This window comes from Aulonocara sp. 'chitande type north' Nkhata Bay, linkage group LG22 (genome assembly GCF_057382095.1).
Source record: "Aulonocara sp. 'chitande type north' Nkhata Bay isolate Kocher_YH1m ecotype deep benthic linkage group LG22, A_spYH_male_GT1.1, whole genome shotgun sequence".
NCBI lineage: Eukaryota > Metazoa > Chordata > Actinopteri > Cichliformes > Cichlidae > Aulonocara > Aulonocara sp. 'chitande type north' Nkhata Bay.
The window spans coordinates 32,235,461-32,257,823 of NC_141364.1; the positions used below are offsets into that span (position 1 = coordinate 32,235,461).

The 22,363-nt window shown below is 40.9% G+C and overlaps 1 protein-coding gene and 1 long non-coding RNA gene across 2 annotated transcripts in view; one reads left to right on the forward strand and one right to left on the reverse strand.

The window, feature by feature from the left end:
* Positions 1-21,996, reverse strand: part of LOC147304485 (uncharacterized) — a 37,215-nt gene extending 15,219 nt beyond the window's left edge. The window contains exon 1 of the long non-coding RNA XR_015126891.1: positions 20,718-21,996. This is a non-coding gene — a long non-coding RNA (uncharacterized LOC147304485). The remainder of the gene's footprint in view (positions 1-20,717) is intronic.
* Positions 763-18,197, forward strand: kpna6 (karyopherin alpha 6 (importin alpha 7)). The gene is made up of 14 exons (XM_086279260.1): positions 763-919; positions 7,218-7,351; positions 7,481-7,573; positions 7,765-7,864; positions 7,981-8,075; positions 8,697-8,828; positions 8,920-9,008; positions 9,122-9,221; positions 10,032-10,195; positions 10,287-10,365; positions 10,589-10,714; positions 11,550-11,677; positions 12,116-12,300; positions 13,070-18,197. Exons 1-14 carry the CDS (start codon positions 916-918, stop codon positions 13,255-13,257), a joined length of 1,617 nt encoding a protein of 538 aa, XP_086135386.1. The 5' UTR covers positions 763-915; the 3' UTR covers positions 13,258-18,197.
* Positions 21,997-22,363: the final 367 nt, after the last annotated feature.

Genomic DNA, 22,363 nt, shown 5'->3' on the forward strand with positions numbered 1-22,363 from the left:
TGAATTCTCAGCCCTTATGGTTCGGCCAAGCGGAGCTCAATCCGGAGCCCGTGGATACACTGAGAAAGCATGGAATCTATGAACAATATTTGCTCACAGCTGCTAAGAAATTGTAATCATGGGAAAGTATCTCAGTTGTGCTACAGCTGACTTGACCTCCCCCGCCCTTTCTAATAGGGGAAAAGAGCAAGCCTGGCAGCAGCAATTACTTCTTTATTTGTACAACATTGCCCCCTAAAGTCTTTTTCTGGTGTATCTCCGCAGGCCCCCTCGGGGGCCGTGTCAGGAGGACACTGCATCACAATATAGTGCAGTAATTTACCACCACTTGCTCCCAGCAAATTGACCGTGGATGAACCTCACCTGTATTACTCTGTCACATTCAATTTAGGGAAAACACTGGGGAAGCACGGCGGGTCAAATAGCATTTCAAAACTAGAGAGGGATATGCAGATCCAAGAGAAATTGAGCTACCTGAAACATGCCAGTGGGTATGTAAAATAGATACAGACGTGAGTAACAGCTGGCTGGGAAGGAGGATGCACTGTAACCCTAAATCATGTCCTTCCCTACCAACCACGGTGGTGCTTTAATGACTGGCAAATCTACGAATAAACAGATGGTTCTCTGTTTTGAAAATTTTAAGAATGAAATTAATCCTGTAGTAAAATTTTTTTTAACATTTTGAATATATTTTGGCTATAAGGCATTCGTTAATGAAGGTGCGTGAGTGTGACGTGTTTTGTGGGTCTGGGGCGTCCTCTAGTGGCAGGAAGTCGACGTTATATTTTGACGTTTCCGTCTCCGGCAGACATATTGCTTACCGGAGCAAATTCTGGAAAGCTAGAAGTGGGAAAGGATTTAAAATTGAATCACGTCTTCACAACTTGGCACAATAAACCCGCATAGGACACAATGGGTAAGCTGTTTGGCAAGTTCCTACTATAGGCATGTATTCAAAGTGGTTTTAAGATTCACTTTTGTCGTCGGACTTGACGGTTATGAAATCTTCATTCTGTTACTGTTGTTTAGCCAGTACGCTAACTCGTTAGCTAGGTGGCTAGTCGGCGTTGCTACGTAGTAAGGAAAGATGAGTTGCTATTTTACGTTAAGTCATTTGCTATGTCTCCAAATTATAAGGTCTTTGGACAGTGTTTCCCTTTTTACAGTATATCATGTTAGACACATTAAGGCAATTTTTACCAGAGATAACAGCTAGTGCCGTTTTTAGCCAACTTGAGGAAACTTGGCTAACAGCTAACCACGTTAGCGCCGCGTTGTACTATTTCAGAGAAGACGCACGTATAGCTTAGAGCTTAAGTTAGTATTAGTCATGGCAATATAACGGCGTTATCGAATAAAATACGACTTTAGAGTTGTCAATTTTCTCTATTTGTTTTGTTTTGCAACCGCCTGTAGCTTTACAGTTATCACATTACATAGGCGCTTTAAAGCGCTACTGCTGTTTATTTTATATTATGAACGTTTTCTATCTGTCTGGTCGCTACTGTTTGGCGGATATGGCGACTGTAACTTGGTGAGAGACTTCCAGCGTCGTAAAAAAAGTTTTAAATCAAAGCCTCTGGGGTGACACATTTAATAGTGGTGTTCGAGAGGCAGTGATTTGACTTTTTCCAGTAGCTGGCGCCTTCATTAGCAAGTGAAGCTGCGTAATTTCACCCTTGCTCTTCAAACTCGGTGAATTATATAATAAGGTAAAAAATATTTATAATAATTTAATTCCTGTGTTCAGTCAGTCGGCAGTGAAGTGGAAATGTGAGCTAACTGATTCCATGCGGCAAGTAGATGACAGACTGCTATCATCACAGCCGACTGTGAGCTCATGAGACAGAGCGCTCATGTGACAACATGTTTTCCAGACTGTTCTTATACAGTCCTGTGATAAATACACTTTGCAGTGAATGTTACTGGAGTGTTCAAAAAGCTATATCTAAAAGGGGTAAGAAGTACAGTTACTGTGCCTGCGCATATAAACTGTATATTAAAAGGTGAATGTAAGTTCTAGGTATGAAAAGCAAAACTGGTGGGGAAGTTCCTTAAATCCTGTCCGCAAGGCATTCTTTGTCTGTGATCTCAGCAAACACCTTGCTGATGAGCTTATCATTTCATTGAGTTGTTTCAGTGCTTATTGAATTAAACATGTAAATTTTGGGTCCTATTAGAGTTAATCCTGAAAGTGAACGTATTGGAATGACAGGGTGAAGCTGGTGGCTACAGTCTGATTGGAGAAACATTCATCTGTTTAAGCTCTAATTCCCACAAAATGGCAGCTATCAGGCAAAAGAGTTTCTATAGGGTGATCTTGTAGAACGGTCCAAGCAGCAGCTATTAAGCCTGTCACGTGGGGTGTAAGTAAGTAAAGTTTATTTATATAGCACCTTTCACAGACATGTCACAAAGTGCTTTACAAGGTAAAAACACAATAGTAATAAATACCCTGGTCTAATTAAAAGCTCTTTGATATAAAAATGTCTTTAGCTGCTTTTTGAAGGTCTCCACCGAGTCCAAACACCGTAGAAATAGGGGAAGTGCATTCCACAGTCTGGGTGCAACAGCTTGGAAAGATTGGTCTCCTCGAGTTTTAAAACGAGTATGGGGGACCACTAAAAGGTTTTGGTTTGATGACCTGAGGTTATGAGTGGAGGCATGTGTATGAATCAAATTGGCAAGGTGGTGTGTGTGTGTGTGGTGGGGGGTCCATGTAATGCTCTAAAAGTTAAAACTAGACTTTTAAAATGGAACCTAAATCTGATTGGTAGCCAGTGCAGCGACTTTAACACAGGGGTCACATGAGCTCCCTTGTTCGAGCCGGTTAGTAGCCTTGCTGCAGAGTTTTGAACAACCTGTAGTAGGGCTGCCACTAGGGCTGGGCTATATCATACCGTTCATGGCAATACCAGTGTAATTTTGGGCAACGATAGGAAAATGAAATATCGCGATAGAATATGGGTAAAACGCGCATGCGCAGTGCCTTTGTTTGCATACGCACATGGCGGCGATGCAGAATGAGAAGGGTGAAAGCGAATCGTTAAATGAAACGGATGAACCAGAATTGGTTTGTAAAAATGCTGCAACTTCAGTGGTGTGGAACTGGTTTGGCTTTCGTCCGTCAGATACACAACAAAGCACTATTTTTGGTAGAGCATGCTAGCGGGCCGTCGTTATTACCGTGTTCTTTGGAAAATACGGCACACTTAATATCAATCCTTTGATTTTTCTGAAAATCGACAGTGCCCCTTTATAATCCCATGTGCCTTATGAATGAATTCTGGTTGTGTTTACTGACCTCGAAACAATTTTATGTACACGGCGCTCGACAATCTGTCAAATGTTTTAGTACGACTTTGCTAAGCTACGAAGCCGCACCGCTTGATGGATTGTCGGAGCATTACAGCTGTCGTAGTCAGGAGCCTCGCGGAGTGATACGTACTGTGCTTCAACATAATATTACCGTATTGTGTGTGTAACACCTCTTTTTAAGTTTTGTAGATATTATACATGGTTATGCTGAGGATATGTCGGCCAGTTTCCACTGGAAATGCCTTTTGGTTAAATTGTCAGCAAGGAATTTGCACTGTTACGTTTTTATATAACTTTAATGCACATAAAAAAAACAGCTGCTTGTTTAAGTGAAAATATATTGATGGGTTTTTTGCACTAATAAAGTTGTGGAGTTGTAAAGTATTTTGACTAGTGTCAATTATATCGTCAGTTATATTGTTATCGCAAATTTTCAAATGTATATCGTGATAAATATTTTTGGTCATATCACCCTGCTCTAGCTGCCACAAAGGATTATTTTGATAGTCGACTAGTCACCGATTATTTTTGCAATTAGTCGACTAATCAGATCATGCATTCATTGGACGTAAAACGTACAGCTTATTGCACCAGCATGCATCTGCTCTTATATATCTATCATTAGCTTACAGCTTTAAGTGTTTAAGGTATGTGCTAACTAAAAATAAAGACAAGATGATAGTTTATTAAATTTTAATGAAACTTGCTGATTGTTTCGGTGGAGTTTAATAAACTCAGACATTTGCTCCTTGCTATCTAAAATATAACAGGACACTGGAGTATATTCTCGAGCATCTCACACTTCTGATAATCAGTTGTCTGCTTGACGTTTGTTCAGCTGTGTAAAAACTATAACTTTAATCTCAGCCAAACCGATTTACTCAGGAACAAATAAAATACTGCAAAAAGCTGAACAATAACATTTTTAAGTTATCTAAGTGACTTATTTATCATGTTTAACCTGAGTAGCAAAAGCCGGCGGTGGGTTTGAAAATGATTTCCCCACCGGCTCTAGTGAGCCTTGAACCCCGGCTAGCTATCGAGCTGGTGAGTAACAGATGTCTCCGAAAATGTAGGAGCGCTTTTGAAAATATGTGGTGTCTTGATAAACTGAGCAGATATTTGAAGTTTACACAGTTACATTCTCGCCTGAAAATATGTTAAACATTTATTTTGTGACCCAGAAAGAATAATAAGAGTAATATTAAAACTAACTAGCTGCCACCATTGTTGGAAACTGAGCAGGGACACGCTATGAATTCTGGGATAGGTTGGGCCACGAAGTATACACCCGATCCATCCTTCAAATCTGGGGAAATGAAGGGCTCATTTGTCGGAGTCTTCAAATTTGGACAGTCTTCGTTGTGTTGCTGTAACGTAATCGGCCTACAAATGCGGGCACAGGAGAATGCGGTTCCTAAATTTGGACACTGCTTCTTCTTCGGAGTTTAACGGCACCTGGCATCCTCGTACATGCAGTGCTGCCATCTTCTGTTTCAGTTCGTTATTACACTCTTAAATCCTACTACTTATTCCTGCGTCTTTTGGGATCTTACAAAGCTTCAAACGACGCGTCGACTATTAAATTAGTCGTTAACGATTTTTATAGTCGACATAATCGTGACTAGTCGACTAATCGTGGCAGCCCTAACCTGTAGACGAGCTAGCCCTTTCTTGTTTAGACAAGTAAACAGGCTGTTACAGTAGTCGAGTCTTGTAGAGACAAAAGCATGTATTATCATCTCGAGTTCACTTGTTGACACGGTGGATCTAAGTTTTGAAATGTTCCTCAAGTGAAAAAAAGCAGGTTCTTACTATTTGATTTAAATGTCCCTCCAAAGAAAAAGCTTCATCAAAAATAACACCCAGGTTTCTAAGGTTATGTTTCTGTGAGGAACCTAAGTCACCCAGTCGCTGTTAAATATCAGATATTGCACTGTCTGGTGCAATAATCAAAGTTTCTGTTTTGGCTGGGTTTAGCTATAAGCAGTTATTGTTCAACCATTGTTTAATGTTGGTTAAACAGTCAATCAGATCGGAGAGCTTATGAGCTTTAGCAGGCTTAAATGAGCAATATTGTCAGCAAAAAGATGAGATACTTCAGGAAACTGCTGTGTTATCTGGCTAAAAGGAAGAATGTATATTAAAAACAGAATAGGTCTTAGTACAGAGCCCTGAGGAGCTCCACACAACAACTCTGTAGATTCCAACATGATCTGGTTTGCAAACACACTAGATATTGGAAGTTTAAGAAGTTTTAGATCCTTCCATAGGTTCACCTACAGAAGCCTTACTCTGACTTTTACTTCTTCTAGATCAGGCGTCTGCAACCTTCAACATCAAAAGAGCCTTTTTAGCTCCTACCAAATAACAGGAGAAAAAAGAGCAGCACATGTGGGTGATGAGGGGGGCAGACAGACAGGTGATGGTTGTAATTGGGAGATGACAAATTAATATATATAGTATATTTATTAATAGTGTTACGGTTACCCCTAATTTTAACCCCTGACTCACGAACCACAGGTGGGTTGCTGACCTCTGCTATAGCTGCGTCTCTCACACCAAAGGCTCACTTTGCGACATCTTCGTTCGAGCTGAACTAAACTGCGTTTGACTTCTGGCACTGTTGTGCCACAGTTAATCTAAACAAACACATTGCAGAAATGAGTGCATCCAGCTGCAACCTGTTCATGTGTGCCATCCATCCCTGTGGCTTTGCCATCTGCACACACGTGCTGAAGCATTTCAGGGGTTTGTGCTAATCCCCTGAAACCATAACATGACCTCAATTTCCGACATTTGTTCTGATATTTAACCTCAGAACCTCCCCACTGTTACAGTGGAGGGCTTTTGGCACACAAGGTTGGCATCGTTCTGTGGTGTCGACAGGTTTCGGTGCTGTCCCCCACCTCTCTTTCACTCCCCAATAGGCTCACATGTGACTCTGGGGTTTGCCTGGTGTCCCGTTCTGGTGGCATGACTGCACAAATGCTGAGAATGGGCAGTTTGGCCTGTGTGGGCACCAATTTACGCTAACTCTGCGATTTAACTGAATAAATAGGTTTGTTCTGGGCTGGCTGACTGGTACATGAATAGGTTGGCTGTGTGGGGGGTTTTGCGTCCGTGCATGTGTATTTTTAGGCTGTGTTGTCCGGTTTTCATGAGCTTGTTTATGCAAGGTCTTTTTATATTGAGGCATGTGTGACAGCTGTTTCATCATCATCATAGCTTATTATTAGTAGGAATGAACGGATCCATACCTTCCAGTTCAGATGCTATGTCAATACACTGCCTTCAGGTATCTGATGATACAAAGTACTGATCCAAGCCAGTAGAATTTATAAGCCATCTAAAGACCTGTGAAATCAGTCTGTGTAAGGCAACATCAGGTTTGGCCCAACTTTGTAAAATAAAATTAAATATTTTCAAGAATGCAATTTATGTCTATTGAAATGGTACTTATGAATAAAATAATACAATTTTAACATCTGACATTTAACATCTCATTTCACCTCAGTGTGAGATTCTTTACTGCATGCTGTGATCATGAATGGTCACCTGGCGCCTTCTTTTCCTGCTCTTAGCGTCATAGACGTTCTCACACACACACAGAGGTCTCATGTGGAGCAGAGCTGGTGTTAGACAGGTGAAATGAAATAATAGTAGTCGTGTTGCTTTTTAAGGGCAATAAAAGGTTCCCAACAAGTGATACACCGAATGTGACAAGAGTCAGTGAGAAGGGAAAGCGTTCAGCTTTCTTGTTTCTGGTTAAACTAAAACATGTTGTAGACATATAACTAAAAGTTGTTGGTTTCTCAGGGATGGAAAAAAAGAAAAAGCCTCTAAGTGCAAACGTTGGTTTTTGATTTAATCATGATGTGTCTTTGACCAACCAGAGCCGTCAGCCAGTCCGGCCAAGGATAACTACAGGATGAACCGATACAAGAACAAAGCACTCAATGCAGATGAGATGAGGCGCAGGAGAGAGGAGGAGGGCATCCAGCTCAGGAAACAGAAACGAGAACAACAGGTATGAGACCAAATGTGACAAACTCCCAGTTCATCAGGTTGTTTGTCTCCTGGATGAGATTATGTCACTGTGTAGTCTGTGTTCAGCATGTGAGTGTTTAGGTCTCTTAACAGCTTTTTATAATCCCAGCTTTTCAAACGGAGGAATGTGGACATTCTCAATGAAGAAGAGGTCATGTTAGAGAGCCCACTGGTGGACTCTTACCTCAGCTCTCCAGTAACTGTGAGTAAATGATCATTATTTTTTTAACAAGTCTTGCATAGACAAAAAGATGATCACAGACTAGATGCATTTTTTACATCACGTTTGTGTAAAGCAGTTTTTAGCCTGTTGTCCAGCTTGTGGATTGTAAACAAGGGAATCTGTGGTGAGTGGGTGAAGTGTTTAAAGTGCTTGTACATGGCCTCTTGCAGGAAGGAGTTATTACCAGGGACATGGTAGAGATGCTTTTCTCAGAGGACCCAGAGCTTCAGCTTGCTACAACACAGAAGTTCAGAAAATTACTTTCCAAAGGTACCCAGTCATTGTAGTGTACTGAGAGTACTTCTACATAAGAGTGAAACCATTCGTGCTGTTCCCCATAGACCACAAAAAAGCCTACATATAGTTTTGCCTCTTTGTTATTCCAGAGCCTAACCCACCAATTGATGAAGTTATAAACACTCTTGGAGTAGTGGAGAGGTTTGTGGAGTTCCTAAAGAAGAGCAGCAACTGCACACTACAGGTCGGTTATTTATTTATTTGTTAAATATACAGTGTTAAACCTCCAGAACACGCAGAGACTTCTGAATTGAGTGCAAAAAATGTGATTTTTACCATGTCTTTGGTAGCAACCATGCTACTTTGCTTTTTAGGATGCCTTTAACAGAAAATAGTGCTTGTTATGCTCGACCTTACTGCAGAGGTAGCCATTGCAGTGTTCTCCTAAATGATAGGTGTCACCACTCAGACAATATCGCCTCATCAGTGCTGATATAGGAGGAGAAGAAGTCAAAACTTCCTTAGTCTTATCTTTTCAAACTGTGGAAATATTTCCCTCTGTATAATCTGTGAGTCTCTATCATTGGAATGACTGTAAAAACAGACACAATTGTATGCTCATGTCTTCAACCCAGCTGCAGCAGTACAACGTACCCGGTTCAAAATTTTCAAACAATATCAAGAGCAGTTCATCAGTCCTACATGACACTGTGTTAGATTATGTTGATGCAGCCAGCCAGCTGTAAGAAAGTAGAAACTTGAAAAGTGTTTTGAATTGCCATCATTCTTGCACATAGTAAGTGCTGTTATCTACAGTTCATGAGTCTCACTATGCTTGTTTCTCTGCTTTGTCGTGTTGCTGCAGTTTGAAGCCGCCTGGGCGCTGACCAACATTGCGTCAGGAACATCCTTGCAGACAAAGACGGTGATTGAGGCTGGAGCAGTGCCCATCTTCATAGAACTGCTGAACTCTGATTTTGAGGATGTTCAAGAACAAGTAATGCACCGGTTCATAGATTGTTCACTGTAATAAATATCTTTCCATACTCTGCGATACCCAAGATTTTTATGTCTCACTGTTTCTTCAGGCTGTGTGGGCCCTCGGTAATATTGCAGGGGACAGTGCAGTGTGCAGGGACTATGTGCTGAACTGCAACATCCTTCCACCACTATTAATGTAAGTTCTTTTATTTCTGCTTTTGAGTCAAACCTTCCTACAGCTTTTCTCCCTGCGACAAATTTCTAATATGACTTCCTGTAATGGGCTTTTGATTTTCTTTGGTATTTCAGGCTTCTGACAAAGTCCACTAGACTGACTATGACTAGGAATGCAGTATGGGCTCTGTCTAATCTGTGCAGAGGAAAAAACCCACCACCTGCTTTTGACAAGGTACCACTCATCGAGTCAACACAAAGGATGCTTTAGGGTCAAAGTTCTAGGAACCCCTCTGAGTGCCTATAGGGATTTTCCCAGGAGACTCTCGTGGCCTTAGGGTCATTCATGTCAATATAGTTTCAATTAGCTGCTTTTTCTATGCAGACAAAGCTGAACATTCAAGTACGGATAAAGGCTCTTTGTTATATCAGCCGATCACTCTGTACTATTACAGTTTTCTGGCTAAACCATAAAAAAACGTATCTACAAGAAGTTAATTTAATACCAGTGAAATGTATATCAGATTAAATCGAATGTTGAGTGGGAAGAGAATTTTCCATTATGCATTGTCTTCCTATGGTCACTATATGAAAGATGCATTTAACTTCTAATAAGTTCAAAAGTTTCAGAGATTTGGACTTCAGAAAAGCAACATTTCTGTTGAATATGACAGGAAGTTGCTGCTAATATTTACTTGTGATAAAAGTTAAACACATTCTAAAGTAAACAGAAGTCTGTAAAAGCCAGCCTGTGTGAGGAACACATGGCTGTGTCCCACAACCAGTCAGGTTGCCTGTATTTACCAATTCAGATCAACACTAGATGCTGGATTGTCCCAGGTCACAGCTGCAGGATGTGAATGGTTTTGCTCTTGAATCCTTCTACAATAACATTTCTCAGGTGGCACCATTGGTTTCTGCAGCTCTGTGTACTAGCTGACATTTTGTGGGAAAATTTTGACATGTTGTCTCTCGGTGATTTATGTTTGATGCTGAATTCACATTGTTTGTCATGATACATATGCATTATGTTTGTGTTGTCTAGGTGTCACCCTGCCTGCCAGTGTTGTCCAGGCTATTATTTAGCAGTGACCCAGACTTGCTGGCAGATGCCTGCTGGGCTCTGTCCTACCTCTCAGACGGCCCCAATGATAAGATCCAAGCCGTCATTGACTCTGGTGTCTGCAGGCGCCTTGTAGAACTACTCATGTAAGATCAGGCTTTACTGTGCGTCATTTCTGAACCTGTAAATTTGACCTGTACATTTATTAAAATATTTCCCAACCCCATCTTTCTGCAGGCACACTGACTATAAGGTGGCTTCACCCGCCTTGAGAGCTGTAGGAAACATTGTCACAGGAGATGATATCCAAACACAGGTGAGACTATAATAGACTGAAGTTGGTTTGATGACTCCAAAGCTTGTTGCATGTTGAAGAGGCGTTTGTGTCATCTTAATATTTCTCTCAGCTTACCAAATGTTTCAAATGCTATTTGCTTTGTTAATAATTGCTGCTACAGCTGCAAAGTGATGCAGTTCAAAGATCTGAGGTATGTTATAAAGAGCGTGTGAAGTTTTACCCTCTGCTTTGCTGTTTTTAGGTGGTGTTGAACTGCTCAGCCCTGCCCTGTCTGCTTCACCTCCTCAGCAGTGCTAAAGAGTCCATTCGCAAAGAGGCATGCTGGACCATCTCAAACATTACAGCAGGAAACAGAGCACAAATACAGGTATCACACCCTGAGTTCATTTCTCAGTTTACCTGAGGAAAACCTCTGTGGAAGCACTTTAGTGTTTGCCAAACTATCTGTGAAGTTTGTATTTTGAAACTTTTTATTTTTTTTAGACACAAACTACAACTATTAATCCAAATTAAACAAATTAAACAACCTGCAAGAGTCAAAACTGAAACTGATTTTTAAAAAGCACTTGTTTACTGTCAGTAGTTCAGCTAATATTAGTCTACTTAAATCATATAAGTTGGTGTTGTTAGACTCAGACACTGTGATCATGACTGTCACATTATTCTGGTGCAAATTTAGTTCTCCTGCTGCTTGAATGTTGTAGGATTTAATTGTCAGCATTACACAGTGTTGATTAATTTTATGTAATCACAGCTGTAATACAGTGTCAACTGTGTTTTATATATTTAGTGGTTTCTTCTTTTGTGTGGGGCCAGAAAACAAGTGTCTTGTGTGTCACAGCTTTTCAGCTCCTTTTTAATCTGTGTGTTTGGCTGCACTGGGTGGCTGTTTAGTGGAGATGCTGTGCCTTATTTGTAATTCAAACGTATTTTAACTAAACTTGTACTGACTGCAACCTTAGCCAGTAACTGTATTCAAGGTGCAAAGATTGGATTAAATTTAAGAATTATTTTTATGTTGGTCAGTTTCTGTATTTTGGTCATATTGTAACATTCATATTAAAGATTCCTAAAACTCTAACGCCCTGTCAAATAACATTAGTTTTTGTTAGTTTTATCTAGTGTATCAAGTTGATGATTTCAAATCAGTTTTGAATGTCTTTTGCATTTCTCCTGTACTGATCTCTCATCCTCCTCCACAGACGGTAATCGATGCAAACATCTTTCCAGTACTGATTGACATTCTGCAGAAAGCTGAATTCAGGACCAGGAAAGAGGCAGCCTGGGCCATCACCAATGCCACGTCTGGAGGAACACCAGAGCAGATCAGGTTAGCTTCGCAAGATTCATTTAGTTGACAGTCCCTCCATTGTCATTTAATCACATCAGCAGATCAGATGAGTAGCTTAAGTCAATTGCTGGTTTTAATGATAAGACTTTTAGAGATGATTTAAAGTAGGATTTCAGTAGTACTGTATTGATTCAAAACGCATTCTGCAGCAAAATGTTTTCTCAAGGAACAAAAAAGGTTTCAGCTGGTTGATGAGTCTAATGGAGTTTTCTGTTTGAGGAGAAAATCAATTAACAGCTTGTTAGAAATGAAAATCCCCATGCAGAATTTGGGTGATTGGAAAAATAAGGAGGTATAATTGCATGAAAGTGAGGCGATAATGTGAAAGAGCTGTGAAGAATAACTCGGACTAAATTGTAAAGTAAATAAATGAATCACCTGCATTCATCTGCCTTATCCATGTCTGTTTGCATAAAGATATCTGGTGAACCTGGGCTGTATTAAGCCCCTGTGTGACCTGCTCACTGTGATGGACTCAAAGATTGTTCAGGTTGCTCTTAATGGACTAGAAAACATCTTGAGACTGGGCGAACAGGAAGCCAAACAGGAGAACAACGGCACCGGAGTTAATCCTTACTGCAGCCTCATCGAAGAAGCCTATGGTATGCTGCAGGAAATGCACACAAACATGCATGCTGAAAAAACATTTGATTTGGATTTGATGCAGTTTACATATAATACAGCATTATTGGAACCCTTTCAGTGTCACAGACAGAGATGATCAGTGCTGATAGGCTCGTAGCTTTATCACTTTGGCAGACACTGAGGCCATATTTCCCTAAATGAACCTCATAGGCATAAAAGACATAAAGGCATAAAACTAATGATTGAGGCCATAAAGTTAACAGGAAAGTTTCTTGAGGTCACAAAGTACGAAAGCTACCAGTCTTTTTGACGCCATACTAGTTGCCCTCTGCTGGCCATTTGAAAGAATGCATGTTTAAGGCCTGGATTAGCTGCAGCCACGGACGCTACATCTGTCTTCTGTATATGATCTGTAGCTGGTAGTAGTACTCATTCTTTTGTTCTGGAGATCGCCTGTGAGCTGGAGGGCAACAAACCACACAACCTGAAATTGGTTCACATGCAAGACCGAGTACTGATTACTGTGGTGAGCTGCAGTCCAGCCCAGAGTTTGATTTTTACCACAGGATTAGACTCTCTGGAGAGGCAGCTACTTAAATTCCTCCATTAGGGCAAATAAAATGTCAAGCTTCTGCTTTTTTCTAAGGCTGCCATACATACTACACCACCAGAGGCAGAACGTAGGACAGCTGAATTTAAAAAAATCAGTTTGGGTTTTTTTGTTTGTTTGTTTGTTTGTTTTTTAGTTTAACAGCCATTCTGATATTCCATTCCTTGTTTCTCCAGGTCTTGACAAAATAGAGTTCCTCCAGAGTCACGACAACCAGGAGATCTACCAGAAGGCCTTTGACCTAATTGAGCACTACTTTGGTGTGGAGGACGAGGACAGCAGTCTTGCCCCTCAGGTGGACCAGGCCAACCAGCAGTTTCTCTTCCCTCAGCAGGAGGCCCCCATGGAAGGTTTTCAGCTATAAGTCAGCCACCCTTTCCTCTTCATACCTCCTCTCATAGATGGCTCCTTTTTACCACCGTGCCATCCTCCCTGAACCTCCACTAAATCACCATGAGGCCACGCCCCCTACCCTTTGGAGGAATGCTAAAATTGTTCCGCTCTCCAGCCTGAAAATGCCTCGCCCCCTTTCATCGTTTCCAACCAGTGTACTGACCTCCTGCAGGGCAGACTCTCATGTTTCCTGGCTGAGGGGAGGGTGCCACACAAACTCCCATTACAGCTAGAAGAGGAAGTAATCACCAGTAATCATCAAAACGCACACCCAGACATCTTCCTGTCATTTGACAGCGCTTAGATTCTCTCATTGGCAGCAGTAGTGATTTGTTAGTGTCTTTAATATACACTTTCATTTCTTTTCCAAACGGAAATCTTTTGTTTTCAGGATTATCCATACAGAGCGTGCAAACTGGGGTGCATGAGCAGAATCTGCCCAACTCTTCGTGTCACTATGACTCAGTGCAATTCAAAAAATACTTAACATGATCCCCTTTTTTTTTTTTTCCTCCTCACCCTTTATCTGCCCCCGCCCCTTTTTATTTTTTAAATTATTTAATTTTTTTGTTTTATTTTTAGTGCTTGTGATATTTTCTTTTGCTTTGCCTGCTCCCAGTCAGTAGGCTTAGGCCTGCTCTCTGCATATCTACTCAAGGTGAGAAGAAAAAATAGTCTTTATGGGGTTTAGAGCCACAGATGTCAACCCCAAAGTTTGTCGCCCTGAGTTGGATGCCCAAGCTAGGAAGCATGATTTGTTTTGGGGGGTTTTTTGTTTGTTTTTTTAAGCGGGTGGCAAGAAGGGTGAAACTTTATCAAACAGAAGGGCTGTGAATGTTTTTTTTTTTGTTTTGTTTTGTTTTCGAAAAGGTTATGTTAAAACGTCTAGAAAAAATATCCAGGTTTTGAGGGTTAAATAGTTAGAGACCCAATGTTCGTAGTGTGCCGTGTTATTAATAACATTTGAATTATGAAGTGATCTAACTATTAAAAAAGGCATAGTTGGGGATTTAGGAGGAGAAGAGCTGTTGGCAGCAAAAGCAGCAAGAATTAAGAGCCTGGGGACGATGTCTTGAAACCCATTGTTAACTGGTTGCTGCTGGCCTGCAAGCCCCCTCCACTTCCCCTGGTGTATGTGGTAGGGTTTTTGCATGGTGTTATATTACCCTGCCTACAGCCCTGAGCATCCCTGGCCAAACACTACGAGGAGTCGTTGCTTCTTTGTAAACAGCATTTGGAGTCGAAAGCAGGAACCGGGCCGGATTCGGTGATGTTAACAGTGATTGTGTATTGACAGTGGTGGTGTCGTGTATAGTGGTAGAGTTTATCTATAATATATGGCATTCTATATCACTATATATTTTTGAGGAATGGCAGTGACATAATGATTTTGCATGGGTTCATTGTAATATGTGTCGATGTAAATTGCCTGTTCTCTGCCTGGCAGGGACGGTCTGCACCGCTTCCTCGTGTGTCTAACGACAAATGGTGTTTAGCCGGGGATGGAGCTCAGAGAAATAACAAGCCTAACTGCAACAGAAATTCAAGTATAAGTGTATATTTGAATTTTGGTGTATTTTCATTATATAAATATATATATAAATATATTTGCGCACACTTCATGCACACTTGCATACACCAGCAGACACACTGTACACACACCTCACACAGATGAGTGGCTAGTAGTAACTAAAAAGGTTTCCATAATCTTTGGATTTAAAAAGAACTAAATTTAAAAGGGTTTGTTTTGAAGTTTTGATTCTCCTCAATGTGAACATATTGGATGTTTTTTGTTTTTTACTTATTATTTTATATTTAAAAAAATCCTGCTTTCTGGAGCAGATGAAGGATTATTTCCCAAAATCCTAAGGATTGCTTTGAAACTGTTTTAGTTGTTTCTAGCCTCGTGACTTTTGATGGTTAAAGTGAGTCCTGTAAACTCTGACCTGAGGGCAGTTTGACCTCTAACAGAAGCTGTTCTCAGGTCAGCGCTCAGGTTTTGTGGATGGAGCTGAACTGTGGTTGTGTGATGTTCGACTTACGGGGGCACTCTGTGAGGGAGGGATCGATTGACTCAGTGACTAGGTCCTAATCAGAGTCTGGGAGCCCTCTGTTCTGTGGATTACTGAAGCATCTCCAACTTAAGACCATGAACCTCTACATTAAGTCTTTATCACCGAGATTAGGAATGGATCAGTCTGCTTAATAGCAAATATTTTTTGACAAAGGCAGTTCTTTCTTATTTGGTAAAAAACACTAAATTCACAGGCATATTTTTCCATTTTGACGTGCGTGTTAATCTTCTGTCTCAGTGGATGACACCGTCATGGGAGACTTCTATTGGTTCATAGCTTGGGATGGGGTGTTAGGCACTGTTGGGTGTTGTGAAGTGCAGTGAGAGTTAAAACCTGTCCTCCTATGAGACAGACATTTGCAGTCGGTCATTACTTTTAGGGGAATTAATCCTTGTTGGAAAATTTTTGTTGCAGGCTGACGAGCTGTAATCGACTCCACCTGCACTGTTATCTTTCTTGCTACTGTGCTACATTTTGTACTCCAGACCTTCACCCTCACGCACGACTACAGACTGAACTCTGGTAACAGAGAAAATCATGAGAGAGAGTTTTTCAAGGCAAAAAATGCCACACACACAAAAAATTCTTCATGACTTATCATGATTGGATTCTGAACAAATAAAATCTGTTGTTGTGATGCACAACCTTTCACCAGACCAGCACATTTTAACTGGGTGTTGCTGCAGAGGTAGATCGGCGATTTCACGTTCAGGATTGTTCCACTCTTACTTCCAGCGTAGATCAGCAGTAGAGCACGTGATGGTGACAAGATTTTTGTGTTTTCACGTTGGGTTTGCGATGTTGTCCACTGAACGCGTGTCCTCCCAGTAGATGTAAAAGGCTGAATCAAGAGTTATATGAGGATCAAGAACTTGCCTCTACACTCCTCATGTGTAGGGGCAGCATTTATGACTGAAGTCTCTGATTTGATGGCCAAGTCTGTGCTTGGCCAACAGATGATAACAGAATTTGCAGTTTTTAAAAATATTCATAAATAAATCAGTGAATCAACCAGGGGGGGAATAAAGTGTAAAATAAAAATGCACTCCTATTCACAAAAGTGCCAATCCGACCAACAAAGACTTGAGGTTCTTATGTATCTGTCTTTGACTTAAAGATTTGTTTTTCTTTATATCTTTTATTTACTTGAATGTTGCACACGTTTTTTTTGTGCAAAAACATTGCTGCTCTATTTTTCTTATCTTTAAAGTTACACGATTTGCCATGGTTTCTGTGGATAAGTGGCATTCTTTACTGTGGGCGCCTATAAAAAGGGAGGGGGAAAAAGGAATTTAATTAAAGAAAGCCAATTGTCCTGTGTCGGGCGGGGGGGCGTAAAGGACTCAACAAACGAATCAAACTGGTCTTTTCCAGCTGCTGTCCATTGGTGTGATGGTCCCCTCTGTAACAGTCTTCTAATAGTTTTCACTGTGCATAGATGAGCAGTGGGTTCATGTTCATGATGTCACGACCTGCAGCCAACCCTCTGCAAAAAAACAACAACAAAAAAAAACGTCTGCACTGATACAAACTTTGTAATGATGTGGCACATAATGCAAATAATGGAAACCTAAGCAGCTGTCAGGGCAGACAGATGCAGGTACTGACCTAACTGTCCACGTTAGTTTACCAAAGTTTTGTCCTCTTGAAGGCTGAAAAATTTCCTTGATGGTTAGTTTGTATGACTTTTATGTGATTGGCTTGTGTCGACCCGGTCAGAATGACTGACAGATCCCTTCAGGCTGTTTAAACCTTGCTTCTCTTCATTAGAAGCCGCACTAGATGGCACGCTCACTCCTGAGTTTTCTTTTCTCTTAAATTCAGGCGCTGTTTAAGGAGTTGGAAAAATGTGCAGATGAATCCAGAAGACTGCAATAAAACATTGTCCAAAAGAAAGAAATAAAATCAGCCACACCCCGAGAGGCAAAGGCCCACCTACAGGAAGAGCAGCTCTCACAGGTGACACTCCTTCCACTGGGTGGAGCGAACACAGGCTACTACTTGACATTTTTCTAAGATAAAAACAAAAGTTTAAATAAATCTGGGATTCAGAAATAGTACAATGATTTACATTAAAAGTATTATAATTTAAACTATATGTATGTTCTGATACATTGACAGGGATTCAGATGTAATTCTAATCACTTCTAAGAAGTGGAGAAAAAGCCTCATTAGAACATGTCACACGAAAAAAAACAAAAAAAAAAATAGGTGGTGAGGATGCAAGCTTCTCTTTTTTGTTTTTGCTTTTCTTGATCTTTTTCCTGATCAGGATATTCTGGGCTATATTTTTGGATAAATGTGTTTAAAGTTTCTCGTCAGGCTGCATGATCAGGAATCTTGTAATCTATCGGGGATTGAACAGAAATCACTAAAAATCACAAATCCGACGTGTCTTCCGTCCTAGGAGCTATTGGTGTCTTTATCCAAATCTAAAGTAACGTCTACGCAACAAATGTTTACAATGCTACGTGTTTGTAAAAATACTTTTCATATGCCATCACTGACCAGTCGTGACGTATCTTCTGCTCTGGTCCTCTCATTTCTTTTACACGTATTTATTTTCTCTATTCTTGTTTATGGTTTTTCATTTGCTCCAAACGACCCATCTTTAAACTGTGACTCGACTTGACTTTTACCGACGGTATGAATGAGCGATGAAAAACTAGTACACTTCAAAACTGAACATGACACACAAACATGAACATGAAGAAAAAGATGCATACAGGAAACGGCAACAATATAAGTGTAAAGAAAGCATATTGAGATTTAAGAAAAAAACTGTTCAGTGGAAATATTGTGCAAATCAAATAAAGTTATGTTGCAACCCCTTTAATGAGTTTTTCTTCCTCAATGTTCTTTCATGTTGGGGTGTTGATGGTGATATTTAATGTGAAAGAAGACAACAAACAGTACTGTTTAAAAGTCTTGAGCCAACATCATTTGTTTAGATTTATAACGATTTATTGAAATGTGGAAACATTAATGTAAATATGTTGTAGAAGGCAAAAACAGTTGGTATAATTCTTACAAGCCTGATATTCAGTATTTGGTATGACCAGTTTTATTAAACACAGTCTGAACTCTCGTAGGCAAACTTTCTTTTAATGTCTCTAAGGAAATTTTTTTTTTTTTTTAAGTTCTCCAGACTTACTGATGGACATTCAAAGCTATTGTTCTATTACCTGTAAAGCTGATCGCACAATGACAGGCCAGTCATGACTGTTCGTGTTCAAAGTGTTTTGACTCTTTTCCTCTCTGCTATGCTCGTATGCCTTTACTGCATTGGTGGTGTGTTTGGCATTATTCTCATGCTGAGAAATAAAGCTGTTGCCAGTCAGACACTTTCCAGATGGAGACTGCACGGTGGATAAATCATATTTTCGGCATTTAGAATTTCACTAGTTTTTCCTCCTCAACCATGTTTTATAAATGGCTGTAGGCACTTACTGTTGTGCTCTCTTAATATGACATAAATTAAAATTTGGATTAATCGCACCAGCACACCTGTTGCCACTGACTTTACAGTCTAGTTCTTGTGTAATTTGGCATATCTCAGCCTCCTTAAGACTGGCCTTTTGGAAGCCATCCAGCAGATGGATTCCTCCAATCCTGTGTAAGGTATACATGACTTTCAGACACTCTTCACTTATTGTAGGTGGTTTTTTTTAGGCCTTAAGATGCTACAACCCATGGGTTGACAGTTTATCAAATACTAAATATTTTAAGTCTTCAGGAAAGACTCACTCCGAGGCTGTTCTTTATTAACATTTGGTCCATTTTCATCATCCTTTTCCTGCCGTTACATTTGTCTGCCCATCAGGGACTCTCAACCATTAAATGTGCTGTTTATATTGCTCTGTTAACCATGGCAGTGGGACTAGAGCTCTGTAGTAGCCACCAGGTAGTCCAGCTTTCATGCAAACATTGCAGCTGTTTAGTTTTTCATCTAAAGTGAAAGCAGAGCTGTATGTTTTAGGTTTTTAGAAATCCTAAAGTCAGAGCATGGTACAACATCTTTAGATGGAAAGTAGCGAGCTAACTTCAAACTCTGTTGAACTCGGTTTGGACACAAAAGTGGCTAACAAGATCATATACTAAGGATCCAAATATGAATTTTTATTTATAGATATATATATATGTGTATATATGTGTATGTATATGTATATGTATATATATATATATGTGTATGTATATGTATATATATATATATGTGTGTGTATGTATATGTATATGTATATATATATATATATATATATATGTGTATGTATATGTATATGTATATATATATATGTGTATATGTGAATATGTGTATATATATGAATATGTATATATATGAATATATATGAGAGAGAGAGATCTCTAGATATGCGCATGCAGTCTTTTTATTTGAATAAAAAAATATTTGGAATCCTGTAGATCCCAACAACTCATGAAGTAGGAATTTCAGGAAGAAGCTACTGTTTAAACGCCACACATGCTGATGGAGGAAGGAGAAAAGAGAATGAAAATGAACAAGATTGATAGGGCAGTGTAACAGAAAGCAGCAGAAATGGAAACAGATCAAACGCATCATTAGCATTAAAAGGATTTGAACACAGCATGGGCATTAACATACTTTTACCGCAGTTATATATCACCTTTGGGCTTTTGGAGCCTTGACCTTCAAGTGGGGAAAAAAAGCACTATGCTTCTTAAAAAACAAAAATAGATATTTGCAAAATTCTGCCTAAATATGTATTTTACCTGGTTAATGCGTGCGGCGGGGCGTGGTCTGCAGCGCCGCTGCAGGGGAGGCGGACGCACCTGAGCGGCACCCGCAATCACGCCTCGCGGCCTTAACGTCTGTGCTGTCTATGGCTGTATCCCAATTCAGGGTCTGCAGCCTTAAAGTACGCAGCCTCAACGATCCTCAAGGGCCGCGTACTCAAAGACCGCTAAGGCCGGAAGTGCGAGGCTTGTGTAATGGGACGGTCTAGCCTCCGTTGCGCTGATACTGTTGTTTGTCAATAAAGTTTAAAAAATTAAAAAAAGCCTCCGTTGCACTGCCCAGGTTGCCTAGCAACCATGATACTAACCACTGGACAGGTGTCATACAGCTTTGTTTGATAGAAATGAAGGAGAAAATCTTTTGTTCATTTGTTTGTTTGTTTCTACATGAGCTTTGATCATTCTCTGTAAGATTAAGCTCAGCTATTGAACGGCGTATATTTTAAAGTAAAGGCTTTAAAACCAAGTTAGTACAAACGTCACTAATGTCACATAACTTTGCCGACATGTGGCCAACAGGAATGTTTAACGTTCTTCGTTATTAAACATTTGCACATAAATACGTGACATAATATTCAGTACTTACTTTTCACAGTTTACTCTTCGGCCGCTCCGCTTCTGCCGTCTGCGGCAGAATTCTCCACACCGACTGCCGCGCTATGAATTGTGGGATATATGGGACCACGAAGTCTACACTGCCACCGCCTTAAAATTCAGGATAATGAAGGACGCATTTCAGGGCCGCATTTCGAGCAGCCTTTGAATTGGGACAGCCTTCGGCGCGCCGCTGTGACGTAATCGGCCTTGAAATGCGTACTTTAAGGCTGCAGACCCTGAATTGGGATACAGCCTATGCTGCTGTTGGTATGTGTCGGGCTGTGAGCTGAAAAGCTACAGCCGACTGTATGCATACAGCAACTGTGTGTAAAAAGTGGTCAATAAAGAGATGCTAAAAAGCAGTGGGTCTGCCGTGGTATGTTTACAATGGGACTTCTGCTCCTGAACCTCAGCGCACAGCGTCTGCAAATCGGGGTTGTACGAAGTCACTTTCATCTTTAGGCAGGACTGTAAGCTGTCATCTGTGAGCAGTGGCGGCCTGTTTGGCGCCCTGGGCGAACACTCCCTCTGGCAAACATCGGTGCAAATTATAAGTCTGTATTATAATGTCTGGTGTTTTCGTGTTTGTTGGTTTGTTTTTATTTTGTTTTATTTTGCGAGTTGGTTTTTAGATGCCGCTCCAGCCGGTCAGAGAATCCCCCGCCGCCCCGCCCTCTCCTCTCTGCGCCGCAAGCAGCAGGCGCACCTCGCAAACGAAGGGCACCCTTACTCCCAGCAAATGGGCGATAGAAAACCGATCGGTGCCTATGCCATTCCCAATATGCGCTGGCTGACGTCGGGGCAGCATGAGTACGAGCATTTTATTTTATTTTATTTTGCCGATGCCCATGATGCCGCCCACCACCACGGTGCTGCCCCGGGCAACCGCCCGTGTCGCCCGTATCTAAAACCGCTACTGGCTGTGAGGCGTGAGCGGTGTTTGTTTTTAACATAGTTCACGATGGAGCTGCTGACATAATGTGGATCCGAATGCACAGCGTTGTAACAGCAGTCTGGCGAGGAAGGAGCGGCTAGCCGGTCCAGCGGGCATGTGGTGTGGAGGTTAGCCGGATAACACGGAGCCAGTCAGTTAAATTAAACAACAGACCTTTATTCCTTGTCAGCAACATAAGACCATACAAGCCAGGTCTCCACGGCTCTATACTGTCCGTACATACATGTGCGGGGATCGGTAGTCGCCGGTGCCAGGCCGTTACAACGGTGAGGTCTATCCTGAGAACAGAACACGAGCAGCATGTAATGGCTGCCACGCTATACTCACACACCCCCTAGGAGACTCCCCCCCTAGTGGTGCTATAACCCAAAAGGTTTGTTACAGCGTTCGGCGGGTACACCAGCTTCCGCGAGTGTGATGCTTATTTTGAGCGATGACAAAAATAATAGAATATAATTTTATTTTTATATTTCAATATCACAATAATCTTCCAATTTAGAACTACAAGTTAAAAAAGAACTAACATAAATAAAATACACTTCAGCTAAATACTTATAATTTATTTTCCCAAACCACGCAGAGCCGCACTATATGGACTAAAGAGCCGCGTGCGCTCCGGAGCCGCAGGTTGCCGACCCCAGCTGCTGGGGTTTTATTATAAAAACTGGGTGGGAAATGAT